Source organism: Oratosquilla oratoria, chromosome 18 (genome assembly GCF_046742065.1).
Source record: "Oratosquilla oratoria isolate Oo_2021 chromosome 18, ASM4674206v1, whole genome shotgun sequence".
NCBI classification, from domain to species: Eukaryota; Metazoa; Arthropoda; class Malacostraca; order Stomatopoda; family Squillidae; genus Oratosquilla; species Oratosquilla oratoria.
The window spans coordinates 5,649,072-5,667,440 of record NC_134794.1 but is presented as its reverse complement, the minus strand read 5'-3'; the positions used below and the strand labels follow the sequence as shown (position 1 = coordinate 5,667,440).

General features: G+C 40.2%; 1 protein-coding gene across 2 annotated transcripts in view; it reads left to right on the top strand.

Moving 5' to 3' along the window:
• Window positions 1-15,684, top strand: part of LOC143035021 (protein AMN1 homolog) — a 38,673-nt gene extending 22,989 nt beyond the window's left edge. For both annotated transcript variants that reach the window (XM_076201425.1, XM_076201424.1), the window contains exons 4-6: window positions 3,270-3,481; window positions 6,550-6,718; window positions 13,281-15,684. In XM_076201425.1, coding sequence (XP_076057540.1) covers window positions 3,270-3,481; window positions 6,550-6,718; window positions 13,281-13,351 — 452 coding nt within the window. In that variant the 3' untranslated portion in view covers window positions 13,352-15,684. The remainder of the gene's footprint in view (window positions 1-3,269; window positions 3,482-6,549; window positions 6,719-13,280) is intronic.
• The last annotated feature ends 2,685 nt before the right edge of the window (window positions 15,685-18,369 follow it).

The window sequence follows — 18,369 nt, the reverse complement described above, 5'->3', positions numbered from 1 at the left end:
CATAAGTTTGATGTGTTGTCTTTATTTGTTTCACGAGGTTAGGTCCTACACGGGAGAAAAATTCATTAAATTCGTTTGCCACTTCTTTATTAGTTTTTCCGTTTTTAATAATGTCTATGAATTCATCGGTGTTATTAATTTTGGGCCTAGTTAAGTTGTTTATTACTTCCCATGTCTTTTTTATATTACCTTTATAATTTTCAAGCAGTGTGTCATAGTATTTTCTTTCGCAGTTGTGTAAGATTGTTGTAAGTTTGTTTTTGTACACTTTGTATATGTTTTCGTCTGTAAAGGACTTGCTTTTAATAGATTTCTTGTAAAGCTGGTTTTTCTTTCGACACGCATTCTTAAGACCGTTTGTAAACCATGGTTTTGAGTTTACGTTACATGGTTTTATTTCTACTTCTCTCTCTGGGCAGCATTAAACATTACTCATGATAATGCTTACAAATTCGTTATATGATAGATTGGCATTTTCTGACTTGTAAACCTGATCCCAGTTTTCTTCTTTTAAGCATTGATTTTATTTTGCAATAGTTTTTTTTGTCTATTTTACGTTTTAGTACAATTCTGGGTTTTGTTATGCATGATGTTCTATTGGGAGGATTTTGGTTTCTGTATGTTTTGGTGCATCCTGTAATTACTCTAGTGCTTCATTCTGCAGTGTTTGTAAGTTGTTTATGCTTGATTTACTGGTTGTTATAGATAGTTATTAGATTTTTTCCCCCAAAATCAGTGCTAGGGATGATTTAAGTTTTATTTATGTATTTATTTATTTGTTTATTTTTGTTATTAAGTCCTTGCCATGTGAATTGAATATCATACGAGTATTAAATGTTAGACCCAAAATTTTTGGGTTCCTTTCCAAAGGAAGTGTTTGGGCATTTGATTTTATTATAGGATGATTTTTTGATTCATGGTTGTCATAAATCCACTCCCACCCATTTCATCCACTCCCATTCACCACCCCTCCCTCCCTCTTTTCTTGGCTCATCCTGGATGATGGGTTATCCCTGCATCTCATCCACTGCCCTTGGTCAGAAGCAATGCAGCAAGACACAGCACATCCATAGCAGGGCTGCTTTCTTTAATCGGTGACACCCCTTCTCCCCTCTCCTTACCCTCATGGAGAAAAAGTGAAGACAGGAAGAAATCCCTTTGAGCTGCGTCAAAATATCATTCATAGAACACCTCATGAAAATGATAGGTGCATAGTTTACTGCAAGATTTTCATATGTTAACTTGAATAAACTTTCCTTTAACATTCCTAGTACATGTACAGTTTTAGCTTCTAGACGAGCCAAGCAGGTAATCAAACAATTGGTCTGTGTTTTATTTTTCATCTTCATAATGGATTGACTGGTCTTGCTGTTTTGGTCATCCATTGGAAAAATAGTATTTTTTTCTATTTTTATTTAGTTTTATTAATCTTATTTTCATATACCCCATTTTATTTTATTTTTATTTCATGAAATGCTTTTTTTAATTTCTACTGTAATATCTTCTCACTAGGGAACTGCACAGTTTTTTGTTGTTGTTGTCGTTCCCTAGACTGTCTGTCCGAGCAGTCCCGTCTCCCCAAGGAAGGCCATAGCCGAAACTGGGTTTTCCCACAAATCCTTTATAGAGTGTATGTTGTGTTGTTTGCGTGCATGATTGTGTATAATGCAGTCTTCCATTATGTGTTGTATGGTATGGGGTGAAGTGTTACATCCTGGGCAGCTGTTCACAACACGGTCGTCCAGCCTCTTCTGGTAGCTTAGAAGTGCTGGGTGGTGACCGCATCGCAGTCTGGCCAAGTGGACTCTGTCCTTTCGTGGGAGAGAGGATTCAGAAGGGTGGATATCAGGGGGTCTGGCATGCAGCAGTGTGTTGTCTTTCAGTGTGTTAATGGAGCGGTGAGTGATATGATTATGAATATGTTTCCGGAGGCTGGTATTTGGTGGTTGTGGAGGAAGAGAAGAGAGTATCTGTGCGTAATAAAGGTCTTTGGGTGTAGTTTTAATGTTTCTTGGTGTGTGTGGGTGTTCTGCTATGTAGTGTAGCGGGTGTGATGTGTTTGTGGTGGCTGCGGCAAGTGTTTGTGTGCCTCTCATGTCGAGGTGGTCCTTGACTTTGAGGACTTTTGTTTCATGGTGTAAATGGTCTGTAGGTGTTGTATTTGTGCAGCCTGTAATTGTTTTTAGGGCTTTGTTTTGTATGATTTGAAGGGTGTTGTGGTGTGTCTCACTGAGATTAGGAGCCCATGCAGGACTTGCATAATTCATCACTGAGCGTATGCATTGTTTGTATATTGTTATATTAGTTTCTTTGTTTTGTCCAAATGTTGTTCCAGTGATTGACTTAAGTGCGTTAAGTCTAGGTGTGCATTTGTTTTTTATGTTTGTGAGGTGTTGTTTGAAAGACATGGATGTATCGTATGTTACACCAAGAATTTTCGGTGTGTTTGTGGGTGGTATTAGAGTGTTGTTACTGCACAGTTATTTGCAATGGCCTTGCTGTGGATGTGCTGTGTCTTGCGACACTGCTTCTGATCCAGGGTAGTGGACAAGATGCAGGGATGACCTGTCATCCAGGAGGTGCCAAGATAAGAGGGAGGGATGAGGGTAGAGGGGAATGGAATATGTAGGGAATGTAATGGGTGGGAGTGGTTTCTATGTCTTATCTTTTGGCTCCCTCCTGTGTAAGGGGAAAAATCCTTTGGTATATGTATGTATGTAGTTATATGCAGTCAGTATTTTAGGAATTTTAGTGAAACCTCTTTAGATCAGAGTCACATAACATTCATTTAGATTCAGAGACAAACCTTCATGCAGAGGAATGCTAAACCATTTCTAATTTTTACCATCTCTTGTTTGTCCTTAAATCTCTCGGTTAACACTCTTATGTCTCCACCTTCTTTCTCTGGTTCCTGTGGTAAAGATATAAGAATACAGACGCAATTTTCCATGTGTATCATAAAAAGCAACTAACTGGGACAGAGCAAAAGGGGACTAAGGATCTTCTTTCTATGTTTTTCTCACATGAGTAATCAAGACGTGCTTTGACTCAGCTATTCCCCATACGAGGAAAGGCTCTTTATGTATTGTATACTGTTGATATATATAGACATATGAGAGAAATTCGCTAGTGACAGTGACATTAATCTGATAATTTTTATGACAGTCGCATGTAGTGGGTTCAAATCCTACATGTGACCGTCATGAAAATGATCATATAAACACATGTTAGCTAATTTTTTATATTTTTTCCCCGGTTCTTGTGGACAGCTCTTATAAAAGCTTTGTCCAACAAACTCCAGCTTCGGATACTTGACTTGAAGGGGTTAAGTGGTGCCACTGACAGAGTGATCAGTTCAGTTGTAGGAGGAAGCCCAAGTTTGTGTGAACTACACATCTCAATGACTCGTATCTCAGATCATGGACTGACAACTCTTGCAACACTCACTCAATTGTCTTGTCTTGATGTTGCCAAAACTGAGGTAATTTGAGTATTCTTTGAACACAGTATAATAAAGGATATATATATATATATATATATATATATATATTATATATATATATATATTATATATGTTTATGATGAAGGTGGAAAATAGAAGTCACGGGTCTAGTTCTGTGAGTTCTTTTTCCATCTTCATCAATTTGTCACTCTTAGTGACAAATTGTTTTTTTGGCTACCTCCCTTATAAGGGGGGAAAAAACCTTTGGTATAGTATATGTATGTATCAATTTGTCACAATGTCCCAGTATATATGTGTGTGTGTGTGTGTATATATATATATATATATATATATATACATACATATATGAACACACACACACAAAGGGTCTCTCTCCTGTAGCATTTGAAGAACAAGTTTGTGTGTGTGTGTATTTACCTAATTGTAGTGTGGAGGAAAGAAGCAATGCTCATAGGGTCTTGTCTCCTACTTCCCAATTTATCATACATAGCTTCAAATTCATGTATAGTTCCTACACAAGCTATATCCGTGATTTCCAATTGTCTTATTTAAGGAAGCTTGCTGGCTAAGCGGGTTAGGGCATCGTTACTTGCGGCGAAGGTCAAGGGGATGGCAGTTCGAATCCTGCTACTGGCGAAGTTGAACCAAGGGCATGGTTCATTAAATTCCATGCTACAGAGTCCTCTGTGATGGGCACCATCCTAGCCTTCTGATAGGGAGGGGAGTTTGTGACATTAAACTATATCACCAATTATCTTATTTAGATTTGAATTTGTGTATTGTTTCAGCTTGAGCTATATCACCTAAGCTATTCCAAGTATTTATGCATTTATATGAAAACTGTATTTTTCTACATCCTTTAGAGATGTGCCTCTTTCTTAATTTGTTCCCACAACCTCTTAAAGCCCTCCCACCCTTAATCAAAAGATCTCTTCTTCCACTGCAGTCTCTCCCCATTAGTGACTTGTATATTGTACAGCGAGACCTCTCATTAATGGACATTAATTAGCTGTGTTTGCGTTTTTTTCGCTGTGTTTTCGGTGTTTTGGAGTAGTTTTTGGGTGGCATAGTGATCGCACGCACTAAACAACGGCACCAAAAACACAGCAAAAACACCGCAAACACAGCTAATTAACGTCCGTTAATGAGAGTTCTCACTGTAATTATATCACCTCTTTCTCTTTGATCTTTTAAAGTTGGCAGACCACTGGGTCATGTAAATGAAACATCTGGCACCGTTGTGGGTGACAGATGGGAGTGGAATGGGTGCATGCTATGGGTGGCTACCTCCCTTATAAGGGGGAAGAAGCCTTTGATATATATATATATATATATATATATATATATATATATATATATATATATATATATATATATACAGAGGGAGTGATTGGTGAGGAACAGTGTGGATTTGGGATGGGTGGAGGTTGTGTAGATCAGATCTTTCTGGTAAGACAAATATGTGAGAAAGCTATAGGAAGGGGGGACGATTTTTTTGGGCTTTTATGGATCTGGAAAAGGCTTACGATAGGGTAGACAGAAAGGCACTGTGGGAGGTTATGCAGATATATGGGATAGGAGGAGGGCTTCTAGGAGCTGTCGGGAGTTTTTATGAGAGTAGTAGAGCTTGTGTCGGGATTGGAAGTGGGGAGGGGGGGTGGTTCGAGGTGAGGGTGGGACTTTGTCAAGGATGCGTTGTGTCTCCCTGGCTGTTCAATTTGTACATGGATGGGGTGGTGCGAGAGGTAAATCCAAGGGTGGTGGGTCAGGGATTGGAGATGGTTAAAGAAGGTGGAGAAAAGTGGGAGGTGAGCCAGCTGTTGTTTGCTGATGACACTGCACTTGTGGCAGGATCGGAGGAGGGACTGAGGAAGTTGGTGACAGAGTTTGGGAGAGTATGTGGTAGAAGAAAGCTAAAGATAAATGTGGGTAAAAGTAAGGTGATGAGATGTACAAGGGGTGAAAGTGGCAGTAGACTGGAAGTGAGCATTAAGGGAGAGCGACTGGAGGAAGTGGATAGTTTTAGATACTTGGGTGCAAATGTGGAGTGAAGGTGGAGGTAGAATGTAGATTGAGAGAAGCGAGTAAATGCCTTGGTGGATTGAAGAGTGTAATGAGGAATAGACATTTGGGAATGGATGCTAAGAGGAGACTGTATGAAGGAGTGATTGTGCCAACAGCACTGTATGGGGCAGAAACTTGGAACATAAGAGAGGAAGAGAGAAGGAGTTTGAATGTGTTTGAGATGAGGTGTCTGAGAAGTATGATGGGGGTTACTAGGCTAGATAGAGTGAGAAATGAGGAGGTGAGGAGAAGAATGGGGGTGGAAAGGGAGTTGGGAGATAGGGTTGATGAAAGAGTATTAGGATGGTTTGGACACATGGAAAGAATGAGTGAAGAAAGACTAGTAAAAGAGGTATGGAAGGCAGATGTGGAGGGAGTGAACATGAGGGGACGTCCTAGAATGAGGTGGATGGATGGGGTGAAGGGGGCTTTGGGGAAGAGGGGAATGTCTGTTGAGGAAGGACAGAAGACAGGGGTGAATGGAGAATGGTTGTATATGGATGATGTTGTGATGCATGAGGTGGGATGGGGGGTGAGGTAGTATATGTGAGCAAAATTCTGACGCAGCCCCGAAGGGATTTTTCCCCATCTCCTTTTATGGATGGGGGGACGGAGAGGGTGGGGTCGCCGATTTAATGAAGCGGCCTTGCTGTGGATGTGCTGTGTCTTGCGACACTGCTTCTGACCCAGGGCAGTGGACAAGGTGCAGGGATGACCTGTCATCCAGGAGGTGCTAAGATAAGAGGGAGTGTGGAGGGGTGTGGAGTGTATTCAGGGATGGAATGGTTGGGAATGATTTTATGCTTTTTCCTTTTTGGCTACCTCCCTTGTAAGGGGGAAAAAGCCTTGGTATATGTATGTATGTATGTATATATATATATATATATATATATATATATATATATATATATATAGATAAGATTATCTGTGTTTTATTGACTTCAGTTGGGAAGTATCCTGAAATGTAGAAATTACTTCACTGTACCTCCTCAAGTGGCTGAAATTGTTTCAATCCTCTTCAGATAAGTGATGTCGGTATTCAAAACCTGGTGAGTGGCGGAGCAGGTCGCAGCCTTCAGGAACTACGTTTAGATGGATGTGCCAAGCTGACAGATGACAGCATTGAAGCTGTCTGCACATGTTGCAGTCATATCAATATTCTCTGCTTTAATTATTGTCCCCGAATCTCAGGTAATTCTTCCCATTTTCTTGACCATTTTTTTTTTTTTTTCATTTATATATATATATATATATATATAATATACATATATATATGTATATATATATATATATATACATATATATATATATATATATGAGGAATAGAAATTTGGGAATGGATGCTAAGAGGAGACTGTATGAAGGAGTGATTGTGCCAACAGCACTGTATGGGGCAGAAACATGGAACATAAGAAAGGAAGAGAGAAGGAACTTGAATGTGTTTGAGATGAAGTGTCTGAGAAGCATGATGGGGGTTACTAGGCTGGATAGAGTGAGAAATGAGGAGGTGAGGAGAACAGGGGAGGAAAGGGAGTTGGGAGATAGGGTTGATGAAAGAGTATTAGGATGGTTTGGACACATGGAAAGAAGGAGTGAAGAAAGACTAGTAAAGGAGGTATGGAAGGCAGATGTGGGGGGAGTGAACATGAGGGGACATCCTAGGATGAGATGGATGGATGGGGTGAAGGGGGCTTTGGGGAAGAGGGGAATGTCTGTTGTGGAAGGACGGGAGAGGACAGAAGACAGGTGAATGGAGAATGGTTGTATATGGAAAATGTTGTGATGCATGAGGTGGAATGGGGGGTGAGGTAATGTGTGTGAGCAAAAATTCTGACGCAGCCCGAAGGGATTTCTCCCCGTCCTCTCCTTTATATGGGGGGATGGAGAGGGGGGGTCGCCGATTTAATGAAGCAGCCTTGCTGTGGATGTGCTGTGTCCTGCGACACTGCTTCTGACCCAGGGCAGTGGACAGGGTGCAGGGATGACCCGTCATCTAGGAGGTGCTAAGATGGGAGGGAGGGTGGAGGGGTGTGGAGTGTTTTCGGGGATGGAATGGGTGGGAATGATTTTATGCCTTGTCCTTTTTGGCTACCTCCCTGGTAAGGGGGAAAAAGCCTTGGTATATGTATGTATGTATACAAATTTATATATATTTATATATGTGTATATATATACATATATATATATACATATATATATATTCCCTATCTCTATATCTCTACCTCTCTCTTAACCTGTCTCTCAATCTGTATCTATCTCTGTCTCTCACACTCTCTCTCACTTTATCTCATTCTCACACCATATCTCTCCCTCTCTCCCTCTCTCTCTCTCTCCCTCTCTCTATCTCTCCCTCTCTCTATCTCTCTCTCTCTCATATGCACACACAGCTTGATGGCACATTGGTTCGCAACCACTACTCCAGAGGTCAGAGTGTGAATCCCGCCCAGGGCTGAAATAATTTCAGTATTACTGCATTGAGAGCTGTTATTCCAACTCTCAAGGGTGGGGAGTCATGTATTTACCTAGTTGTATTTACCTAGTTGTATTTTACGGGAAGGGGAGCTATGCTCGTGAGGTCCCGTCTTCATATCTCATTTTATCTAAACTATTTTTAAATTCATGTATTGTTTTTGCACACACCACTTTCTCATCTAACTTGTTCCAACTGTCTATTGCTCTGTGAGGAAAGCTGTTCTTTTTCAAATCTCTTCTATAGTTGTCTTTTTTTATTTTCTTTCCGTGTCCTCTTGTATTTCTGTCATCCCATTTTATCAGATTCTCTCTATCAGTAATTTCTATGCCTTTCATGATTCTGTAAATAGCTATCAAATCTCCTCTCTCTCTTCTTTGCTCTAGTGTCTGTAGTTTAAGTTTTTGTAGTCTCTCTTCATATGATAGTTTTGAGAGTGTTGGTGCCAGTTTTGTAATTGCTCTTTGTATTCTTTCAAGTTTTTTTATACATTTTTTTGTACTTGGTGACCATATCGTTGCTGCATATTCCAATCTTGGTCTTATCAGGGTGATTAGGATTTTCCTCACCATTTCTTCATCCAGGTATGTAAATGCCACTTTGATTGTTCTTATTAAATTATAAGTTTCTCCAAAAATCTTATTTATATGTTTCTCAGGTGACATATTATTCATAACAATGACTCCCAGGTCCCTCTCATTTTCTACTCTTTTTATTCCTTCTTCTCCCAAATTATATGATCCTGTTATTCTGTTTTTGCTTTTTCCAAATTCCATTATACTACACTTTTTTGTATTGAACTCCATCTCCCACTTCCTACTCCATTCTTGTACTTTATTTAGATCTCTCTGTAGTGATTCACAATCTTCTTCAGTTTTCACTCTTTTCAGTAATTTTGCATCATCTGCAAAGAAGCTCATATAGCTTTCAATTCCTTCATCCATATCATTAATATATATAGCAAACATTATTGGGGCCAGAACTGTTCCCTGCGGGACACCGCTTATTACTTCATTCCATTTTGAGTGCTGATCTCTTATCACTACTCTCATTTTTCTTTCTTGCAAAAAGTCTTCCATCCAATTTAGCAATTTACCTTGTATTCCTCCTTCATATTCTAATTTCTTAAGCAACTTCTTATGTGGTACTTTGTCAAAAGCTTTTTTTAGGTCTAGAAATGCACAATCAGCCCATCCATCTCTTTCTTGTATTATATCTATTAGCCTTGAATAGAAACATATTAAATTGGTGACGCATGATCGTCCTTGTCTGAATCCAAATTGCCTTGGATTTAGTACGTTGTTTTTTTCCAAGTATTTTACCCATCTACTTTTGATAATTCTTTCACATATTTTTGCTATTGTACTTGTTAGAGAGACTGGTCTATAGTTGGTAGGTTCTTTATTTCCTCCTTTATATATAGGTACTATATTTGCTTTTTTCCAATCTTCTGGAACTTTTCCTTCTTTTAAGGAACTGCTTATTATGCTATGTATTTTGTCTGCCAGTTCATTCCTGCATTCTTTCAGAATCCAGTTTGCTATTTCATCTGGCCCATGCGATTTTCTGACATCAAAATTACCCAAGTGTGTCAATATTTCATTCTTTGTTACTTCTATTTCTTCCATAGGGGGGACTTTTTCCTTCCACTCAATCTCTTCAGGTTGTATATTTTCCCTTGTAAACACTGATTTAAAATGTTTGTTCATAATTTCTGCCATTTCCATTTCCTCAGTGTATTCAACTCCTCCTTGTCTTAATTTCTCCAAGTCTTGTTTGTTTTTCAGTTTATTGTTTACAAATCTGTAGAATAGTTTTGGTTGATCTTTACACTTTTCTATAACATCTTTTTCATATTTTCTTTTTTCCTCTCTGCACTTTTGTACATATTCATTTCTATAACCAGTATATATTTTCCATTTTTCAGGTCTTCTGTCTTTTTTCCATCCGGTCCAGGCTTTGTCTCTTTTGTCTTTTAACTCCCTACAACTTTTGTTGTACCAGCATTTTACATATTCTTTTTCTTGTTTTTGTCTTGGGACATACTTTTCCACTCCTTTGTAAATTTTTGTCAAAATATTCCATTTCTCTTCCACTGATGTTTCTTCTTTGTATATTTCTTCCCAGTTTTCTTGTTGGAAGAATTCTCTTATTTTATCAAAGTTTGTTTTTTCATACATCATTCTTCCTTTTCTATATTGTTCATTTCTTTTCATATATTTTTCTTCATTAAGTTCCAGTTCAATCAATATGTGGTCACTTTTACCTATTGGTGTTTTATATTCAATCTTGTCCACTATTCTAGGTTCAGATGTAATTATTAAGTCTAGCCTCGATGGTTCTTCTTCATTTCTATACCTAGTGTTCTCTTGTATCCATTGTGTCATTGAATGGTCAGTAATCATCTCAAGTAGAGCATTTCCCCATGAGTCATCACCACTCTTTACTGTCATTTCTTCCCAGCAGATTTCTTTGCAATTAAAGTCGCCCATCATAACTATTCTTCCTCCGTCTTCCATTATTTTAGTTAATGCTATCTTTGTGTCCTCTAACATACTTTTATGTTCACTCTCCTCCCATGAGGCTGTTTTCGGAGGCACATAATTGATCACAAATTTTCTGCTCTTCTTATCTCTGTCTTCCACTTCTATCATAATCATCTCTACTGTATTCTTTCCATATATGACACCTTTCACGTTTATATCCTTCTTAGTCAGGAACATAACTCCACCCCCTTGTTTTTTCTCTCTGTTTCTAATCCAATAATTGTATGTATCATGTCCTACACTGTTGGGTGGTAGTGGGCCTTTTAATTTTGTTTCTACAATTCCCATTATGTCCGGTTCTTTTTCTTTCAAATAATCATTCAGTTCATTCAATCCTGTTATCAATCCATCTATATTTGTGTAAGACACTCTTAGTTTTCTGCCACTTCCATTGTGTTCTCTGTTTCCCTTATGTTTTTCTTTAGTATGTCGAACTGCTTTATTTTCATGTTCACTACTCTCCAATAGAATCTCTCTTTCTCTGACTCCGTTCTTTCCTCGTTTTTTGCCTTAGCTTCAATTCTTTTCTGCTTTTCTGCCTCTCTTTCCTCCTTATTCATTTCTCTTTTTATCCATACCTTTTTATATTGATCATTTGTTGCTAGTTTCCCTGTCTTGGATAGAATTTTCTCTGCCGTTGTTTGTGACCTGAATTTAATCTTAATTGGTCTGGTCTTATCTGTACTATATTTTCCGAGTCTGAATTTTTCCTCAATTTCCTTTATAATTTCTGGTTCATCTTCCTGGACTAATTTTAATAAACTGCTTACCCTTTCATTTTCCTCCTTGATTCTTGCGGTTCTATCTGGGTTATGTTTCTCTTCCATTCCTAATATAATTATACATTTCTTTTTGTCAGCTAATTCTCTTACTATATTCTCCTTCTGTCTCATCACTTTAATAACTGAGTCTTCATTATGTTCTTTCAATTGCTGTTTGACTATGTCAGTGAATGAAACCTTATTCCCTTCTTGAGTTATTCTCCAATTTTTAGCTTCTGTAGCTATTTTCTCACTGTTTTCATTACTATTCTTCTTCAATTTCTCATTCTCCTCCTTTACATTTCCTAACTGTCTTTTTAGGTCCTCTACTTCTTCAGTTAAGTTTCTGTTAGCCTTCTCTAGTTGTTCCAACCTTTCAATTCTCTGGAAAATGGAGTCTACATTACCTAACTTACGTTCCAAGTCCTCGATCACCTTATCAACTCTCTCCTCTAGTCTTATCAGTCGGGGGGGGGGGTTGTGTCCCCCCCACCCTCTTTAAATCCCTGGAACATATTCTCGTCACTTTCTACTGTATTGCTCCTCTCTATACTTCTAATCTTTACATTTTTATTTGCCATTTCGTCATCACTGAGCTGGTCCGGTGGTCGTTTCATGTTGACCTTACGCCCGTCTGCCTGGGCCAAGTCCTCCACATCCTCATTTCCTTCCATTTCCCCAGCAATCCCTCCCCTTCTCCTCTTTTCCTACTTACCTACTGCCTCACGAGCAATTTCCCCCCACCCTGCAAATACAAAAAGGTACTTCTCTTTGCGTTGGGATCCACAATCGGCACTTTTCTTCGGAACGTTCTTCAAGCCGTCCGTTCGTTGAAAGTGTGTGTGTGTGTGTGTGTGTGTAAAGTCACATCATTGCTCATAGATGAATGATGTGTGGTTTTGATCTGTACAGGCACCCCAAAAGCAGTCCCCAAAGTACTGGCTAAATGAAAGGTTATAATTGCGAGAATTAGGAGGGGAACAGGGGAAGTAATTGGGGAAGAGCTGTGTGGGTTTATGAGAAAAAGAGGGCATATATATATCAAACTCTTGTAATCAGGCAAATTCTTTTATCAACTCCAGAGCCCTGAAGGTACCTTGTTTCCTGTCTAAAACTAAATCAATATATTTCTTTCTATATCTGTACGAGGAGCTCACTAGCTGAGCAGGTTAGGGCATTGTTACTTGCAGCAAAGGTCGAGGGGATGGCAGTTCGAACCCTGCCACCGGCGAGGTTGAACCAAGGGCATGGTTCATTAAATTCCATGCTACAAAGCCCTCTGTGAGGGGCATTGTCCTAGCCTTCTGTTGGGGGTGGGGGGAAGTTTGTGACATTAAACCATATCATCATCATCATATTTGTATGAAAAGACTTCTTCCTTGTAAGGAAGATAGCCTACCAAGGCACACACCCACTCCACCTATCCCATTTGTTTCCCTTTTATCTTCACTCCTTGTGGATGATGGATCATTTCCTGTTTCCAGCTCATTGCCTGGATCAGAAGCAATGCAGCCAAGGCACACACCCACTCTCACCCATTTCACCCCCATCCACCTCCCATTTGTTCTCCTTTCATGTAATTGGATAGGATAGTGGTAGCAGTAGTGTTAGTTCATCTTCTATCGCCTAGTTGCCCTGTTTTCTTCACTGTAGCTTAGTATAGTAAACACAAACAGCCTTGTTAGGGTCAGTAGGCCTGCTGTTGTTTGTTCTTCCTTTGTGTTCATCTTAGCTCCTTATAAATGAAGGGTCATCCACTCACACCTATCCCCTCCCTTCTCTCTCCCCTGCTCAACAGACATTTACCTCATACTCAGCCCCTTTCACCCCATTCATCCTTCGCATTTCATATATCTGTAACACACAATATGTTCCTGTAGTTTTTAGTATTCTAAAGATGTTCCAACAAGGAAGGTTACATGAGGTGCCAGTTTTTCAGCTTCATAATTTATGTAATGTTTTTTAACTTCTTTCAGAAAGGTCAAGAGAACTGGTTAGCAACTTAACTGCAGAAAGGCTTAAGCAACTCACCTGGACAGTTTATTAATTTTTATTCTTCCTTATGCAAGAAGGATAAAACTGATGAAATGTACAGAAATTCTTCTGTGTCACATCATAAGATCTTGAAGTGACATACATACATATACCAAGGATTTTTCCCCCTTACAAGGGAGGTAGCCAAAAAGGAAAAGGCATAAAATCATTCCCACCCATTTCATCCCTGAATACACTCCACACCCCTCCACCCTCCCTCTCATCTTAGCACCTCCTGGATGACGGGTCATCCCTGCACCTTGTCCACTGCCCTGGGTCAGAAGCAGTGTCACAAGACACAGCACATCCACAGCAAGGCCGCTTCATTAAATCGGCGACCCCCCCTCTCCGTCCCCCCATGCATAAAAGGAGAAGACGGGGAGAAATCCCTTCGGGCTGCGTCAAATTTTGCCCACACATAGTACCTCACCCCCCATCCCCCTTCCCATTCCACCTCATGCCTCACAACATCATCCATTCTTCTGTCCTCTCCCGTCCTTCCTCAACAGACATTCCCCTCTTCCCCAAAGCCCCCTTCACCCCATCCATCTACCTCATCCTAGGACGTCCCCTCATGTTCACTCCCTCCACATCTGCCTTCCATACCTCTTTTACAAGTCTTTCTTCACTCATTCTTTCCATGTGTCCAAACCATCCTAATACTCTTTCATCAACCCTATCTCCCAACTCCCTTTCCACCCCTGTTCTTCTCCTCACCTCCTCATTTCTCACTCTATCAAGCCTAGTAACCCCCATCATACTTCTCAGACACCTCATCTCAAACACATTCAAACTCCTTCTCTCTTCCTCTCTTATGTTCCATGTTTCTGCCCCATACAGTGCTGTTGGCACAATCACTCCTTCATACAGTCTCCTCTTAGCATCCATTCCCAAATGTCTATTCCTCATTACACTCTTCAATCCACCAAGGCATTTACTCGCTTCTCTCAATCTACATTCTACCTCCACCTTCACTCCACATTTTCCTGCTACATTTGCACCCAAGTATCTAAAACTATCCACTTCCTCCAGTCACTCTCCCTTAATGCTCACTTCCAGTTTACTGCCACTTTCACCCCTTGTACATCTCATCACCTTACTTTTACCCACATTTATCTTTAGCTTTCTTCTATCACATACTCTCCCAAACTCTGTCACCAACTTCCTCAGTCCCTCCTCTGATCCTGCCACAAGTGCAGTGTCATCAGCAAACAACAGCTGGCTCACCTCCCACTTTTCTCCATTTTCTTTAACCATCTCCAATTATTGACCCATTACCCTTGCATTTACCTCTCGCACTACCCCATCCATGTATAAGTTGAACAGCCAGGGCGACATAATGCATCCTTGACGAAGTCCCACCTTTACCTCGAACCACTCACTCCCTCCATTTCTAATCCTGACACAAGCTCTACTACTCTCATAAAAACTCTTGACAGCTCCTAGAAGCTTTCCTCCTATCCCATATATCTGCATAACCTCCCACAGTGCCTTTCTGTCTACCCTATCATAAGCCTTTTCCAGATCCATAAAAGCCCAAAAAACATCCTTCCCATTTCCTATAGCTTTCTCACATATTTGTCTTACCACAAAGAAGTAATATAACCATTTTATATGTGAAGAGAATTGTAATAATATTTCTAGATATTTTGTGATATGATCTCAAGTTCACTTTAGGAAATGCTTTAATTCTGTGTGACATATCATCGGTGAGAGGTTATGCTTGAAGTAAAGGACAAGTGATGTTAAATCTCATCAAATATATACAGGGCAGTGGACAGGATCCAGGGATGACCCGTCATCCAGGAGATGCCAAGATAAGAGGGAGGGAGGAAGGTGGAGGGGAGTGGAATATGTAGGGAATGGAATGGGTGGGAGTGGTTTCTATGCCTTTTTCTTTTTGGCTACCCCCCATGTAAGGGGGAAAAAGCTGTTGGTATATGTATGTATGTATATATATATACAGTAGTACCTCAGATCTAGACCACAATCCATTCAAGAAAATTGTTCCAGAACCTGTTTGGTTGTGGACCAAAAAAGTTTACTGATATGCTGGATACAGCTTTATCATGGTAATATTTTTCCCCAAAACTTTGAATTTCGGACCCTGAGCTTCATTTAGGTTGGTCAAGAACCAATATTTTGGCCAGTTACCGAAACAAAAACTTCTCAAATTTTTTGGTTAACCCAAATTTGACGGGCCTGAGATGTTGTTGACGCATCTCACTCTCGGACGTCTTATCTACTTAACTTCCGCGCATAGCGGGGTTTCTGTATAAGGCCAGGGCCCTTCAGATTCACGAACATGTATTATTTATTATTATGTGTTGTGATGTGTTCATATGAGAATAAAATTTGTAAGACATCCTAAATTTATGTAAGCTTGAGTTTGGTTGCTTATATTACTAAGAGAAGCTTCAACTACCTTGTTTTTTTTATTTTATTTATGTATATCAGGTTCCATCCTTTACATATATGTTTATGTAATAAAAATAGTGATCACAAAATAATTTTTATTGAATTTACAAAAAGGAAAATAATAAAATTAGAAGCACCACATATATGCGGCAGCCCGTCCTCTGGTCCACTGGTGGTCAGTCTAGAAGACATGTCTGTGTTCTGCGTAGTTATTGAAGCACTTCCCTGGGCAGAAACCTAACTTACACTTGGCACACCAGTAGAAGGAGTCTTTTCTTGTCCCACTTTCTAAGCGACACTGGCGACAGCGTTTTCTTTTCTTGTCTGGGACTTCAGTCAAAAGATGACCTGGTCGTACACCTATAACTCCTGGTCCTGGTGATGGTGAGCGGCATCTGGTGTGATGAGGTTGAATAAGGTCTTCTATCAGCTCCAGCCTGTCATCCAGATGTGATTTGGTGCTTCCAAGTGCCCGGTGAATGAGATGAGTGTTCACAATGGCAGTGTCCAGCAGATGAAAAAATAACTTTATGTACCACTTGTTGGTTTTTCGCGGTACAGGGTACGATTGTGCCATTTGATCAGACAAGTCCACTCCTTTCATTCCTAGATTATAATCTAGGATGGCTTGTGGCTTGTGGCGTACCTCTCCCCTCCTGTTGGGTGGAAGGGGTTCCATGTTGTCTATGTGCATTGTTGAGAGGATGTTTACTCTCCTCTTGTCCATCCAGGATATACATATCATGCCTGTAGCTGTTGACCGTGATGTTATCTCTCCTTTCTTCTTTACTACCATATCTTTTGGCATGAACTTTCTATTCATCCTTACTGTGCCAGCCACATTTGTTCGCCTTGCCTGGAGGTAGTGAAAAAGTTGTGGTGACGAATACCAATTGTCCACATACAAGTCGTATCCTTTGTCCATCATGTCAGCCTTCGTCATCAGATCAACAACTGCCCTCATAGCCACTGGATCATTTCCTGGTTCCTTCCCCATATAAACCTTGAAAGCTATGGTGTAGCCAGCAGCAGGACCATCACTGCAGCACAACTTGTATACCTTCAGACCAAACCGTGACCGCTTTGAGGGATTATACTGGACAGCATGATGTCTGCCACGATATGCCAAGAGACTCTCATCGACTGTCACAATTTTGGGGGATGTATAAACAGTCTTGAAGGTGAAGTCAAACATATCAATGATGTGCCTTAGCTTCCACAACTTGTCATTGTCCTTCTGAGGATCCATATTATTGGAGAAATGCATATTTGATGCAATCATGGAGTATCGGTCCCTACTCATGGTCTCACCAAATATTTCGGAGTGCAGAAGTTTGCTTTTTGACCAGAAGTGCTGTGCATGCGGACGATTTTGCACTCCCATGAGAAGACGGAGACCTATGAAGGCCTTCATCTCAGTCTCGTCCACAGGTGTCCAAGGCTTCGAATGGGCATAGGCTTTGGGTGGGTTCTGGCTGGCATATGTGTTTGTCTCCTCAGCAAATCTTTCCCACATTTCAGGAGGGAATAAAGAGGAAAATACATCAGACACAGTGGAGTATCCATCCAGATCTTCATTCTGTACTCCTGGAGAACCAGAGAAAGCAAATCTCCTTGGTACGTTATTTTTCTTCTTCCACTGGAAACCAGATGTACCTGGTGCATTCCTGTCGTGCTCCTTCCTCACCACATTGGCTAGCGGCTCGTCCGAGTCTATTGATGAATCATGTATATTTACATAATCCAATTCTCCCCATTCTTCATCACTGCCCTCACTTGAGCTGTCCACGTCCTCAGGATCCCAGTCAGAATCGCCTACTTGTTGTTGTGTACCCGAAGTAGAGGGTACAGGTTGTTGTGTACCCGATGGTACAAGTTGTGTTCCACTTGCAGATGGAATGGCACGCCTTTTGGGTGATGGAGCAAGAGGTGCAGGGTCATCTTCGTCAGAGGATGATATACGCAAAGGGCGAGACTTGGAAGTAGGCCTTCTATGACTCGTAGGTCGAGAAGTTGAACGTAGAGAGGTTGAGGGCTGGCGAGGCATGTTAGCAGTTCAGAGGCCTGGCGAGAAACGACTTCAACCGGCTGAGTCTCGCCTTATATATAGCTCTATGGCCAATCATAGATAGCCAAGTGTAACATAATTTATTATCCAATCTCAGATCGTCTTATAAAATAATACATTTCAAATAAACCATTCAGAATGCGCCAATTCGGTGACATCATTCACCCCTCACCTCTATGGCCAATCATAGATAGTGTAACATAATTTATTATCCAATCTCAGATCGTCTTATAAGATAATATATTTCAAATAAACCAATCAGAATGCGCCAATTCGGTGACATCATTCACCCCTCACCTCTATGGCCAATCATAGATAGCCAAGTGTAACATAATTTATTATCCAATCTCAGATCGTCTTATAAAATAATACATTTCAAATAAACCAATCAGAATGCGCCAATTCGGTGACATCATTCACCCCTCACCTCTATGGTCAATCATAGATAGTGTAACATAATTTATTATCCAATCTCAGATCGTCTTATAAGATAATATATTTCAAATAAACCAATCAGAATGCGCCAATTCGGTGACATCATTCAC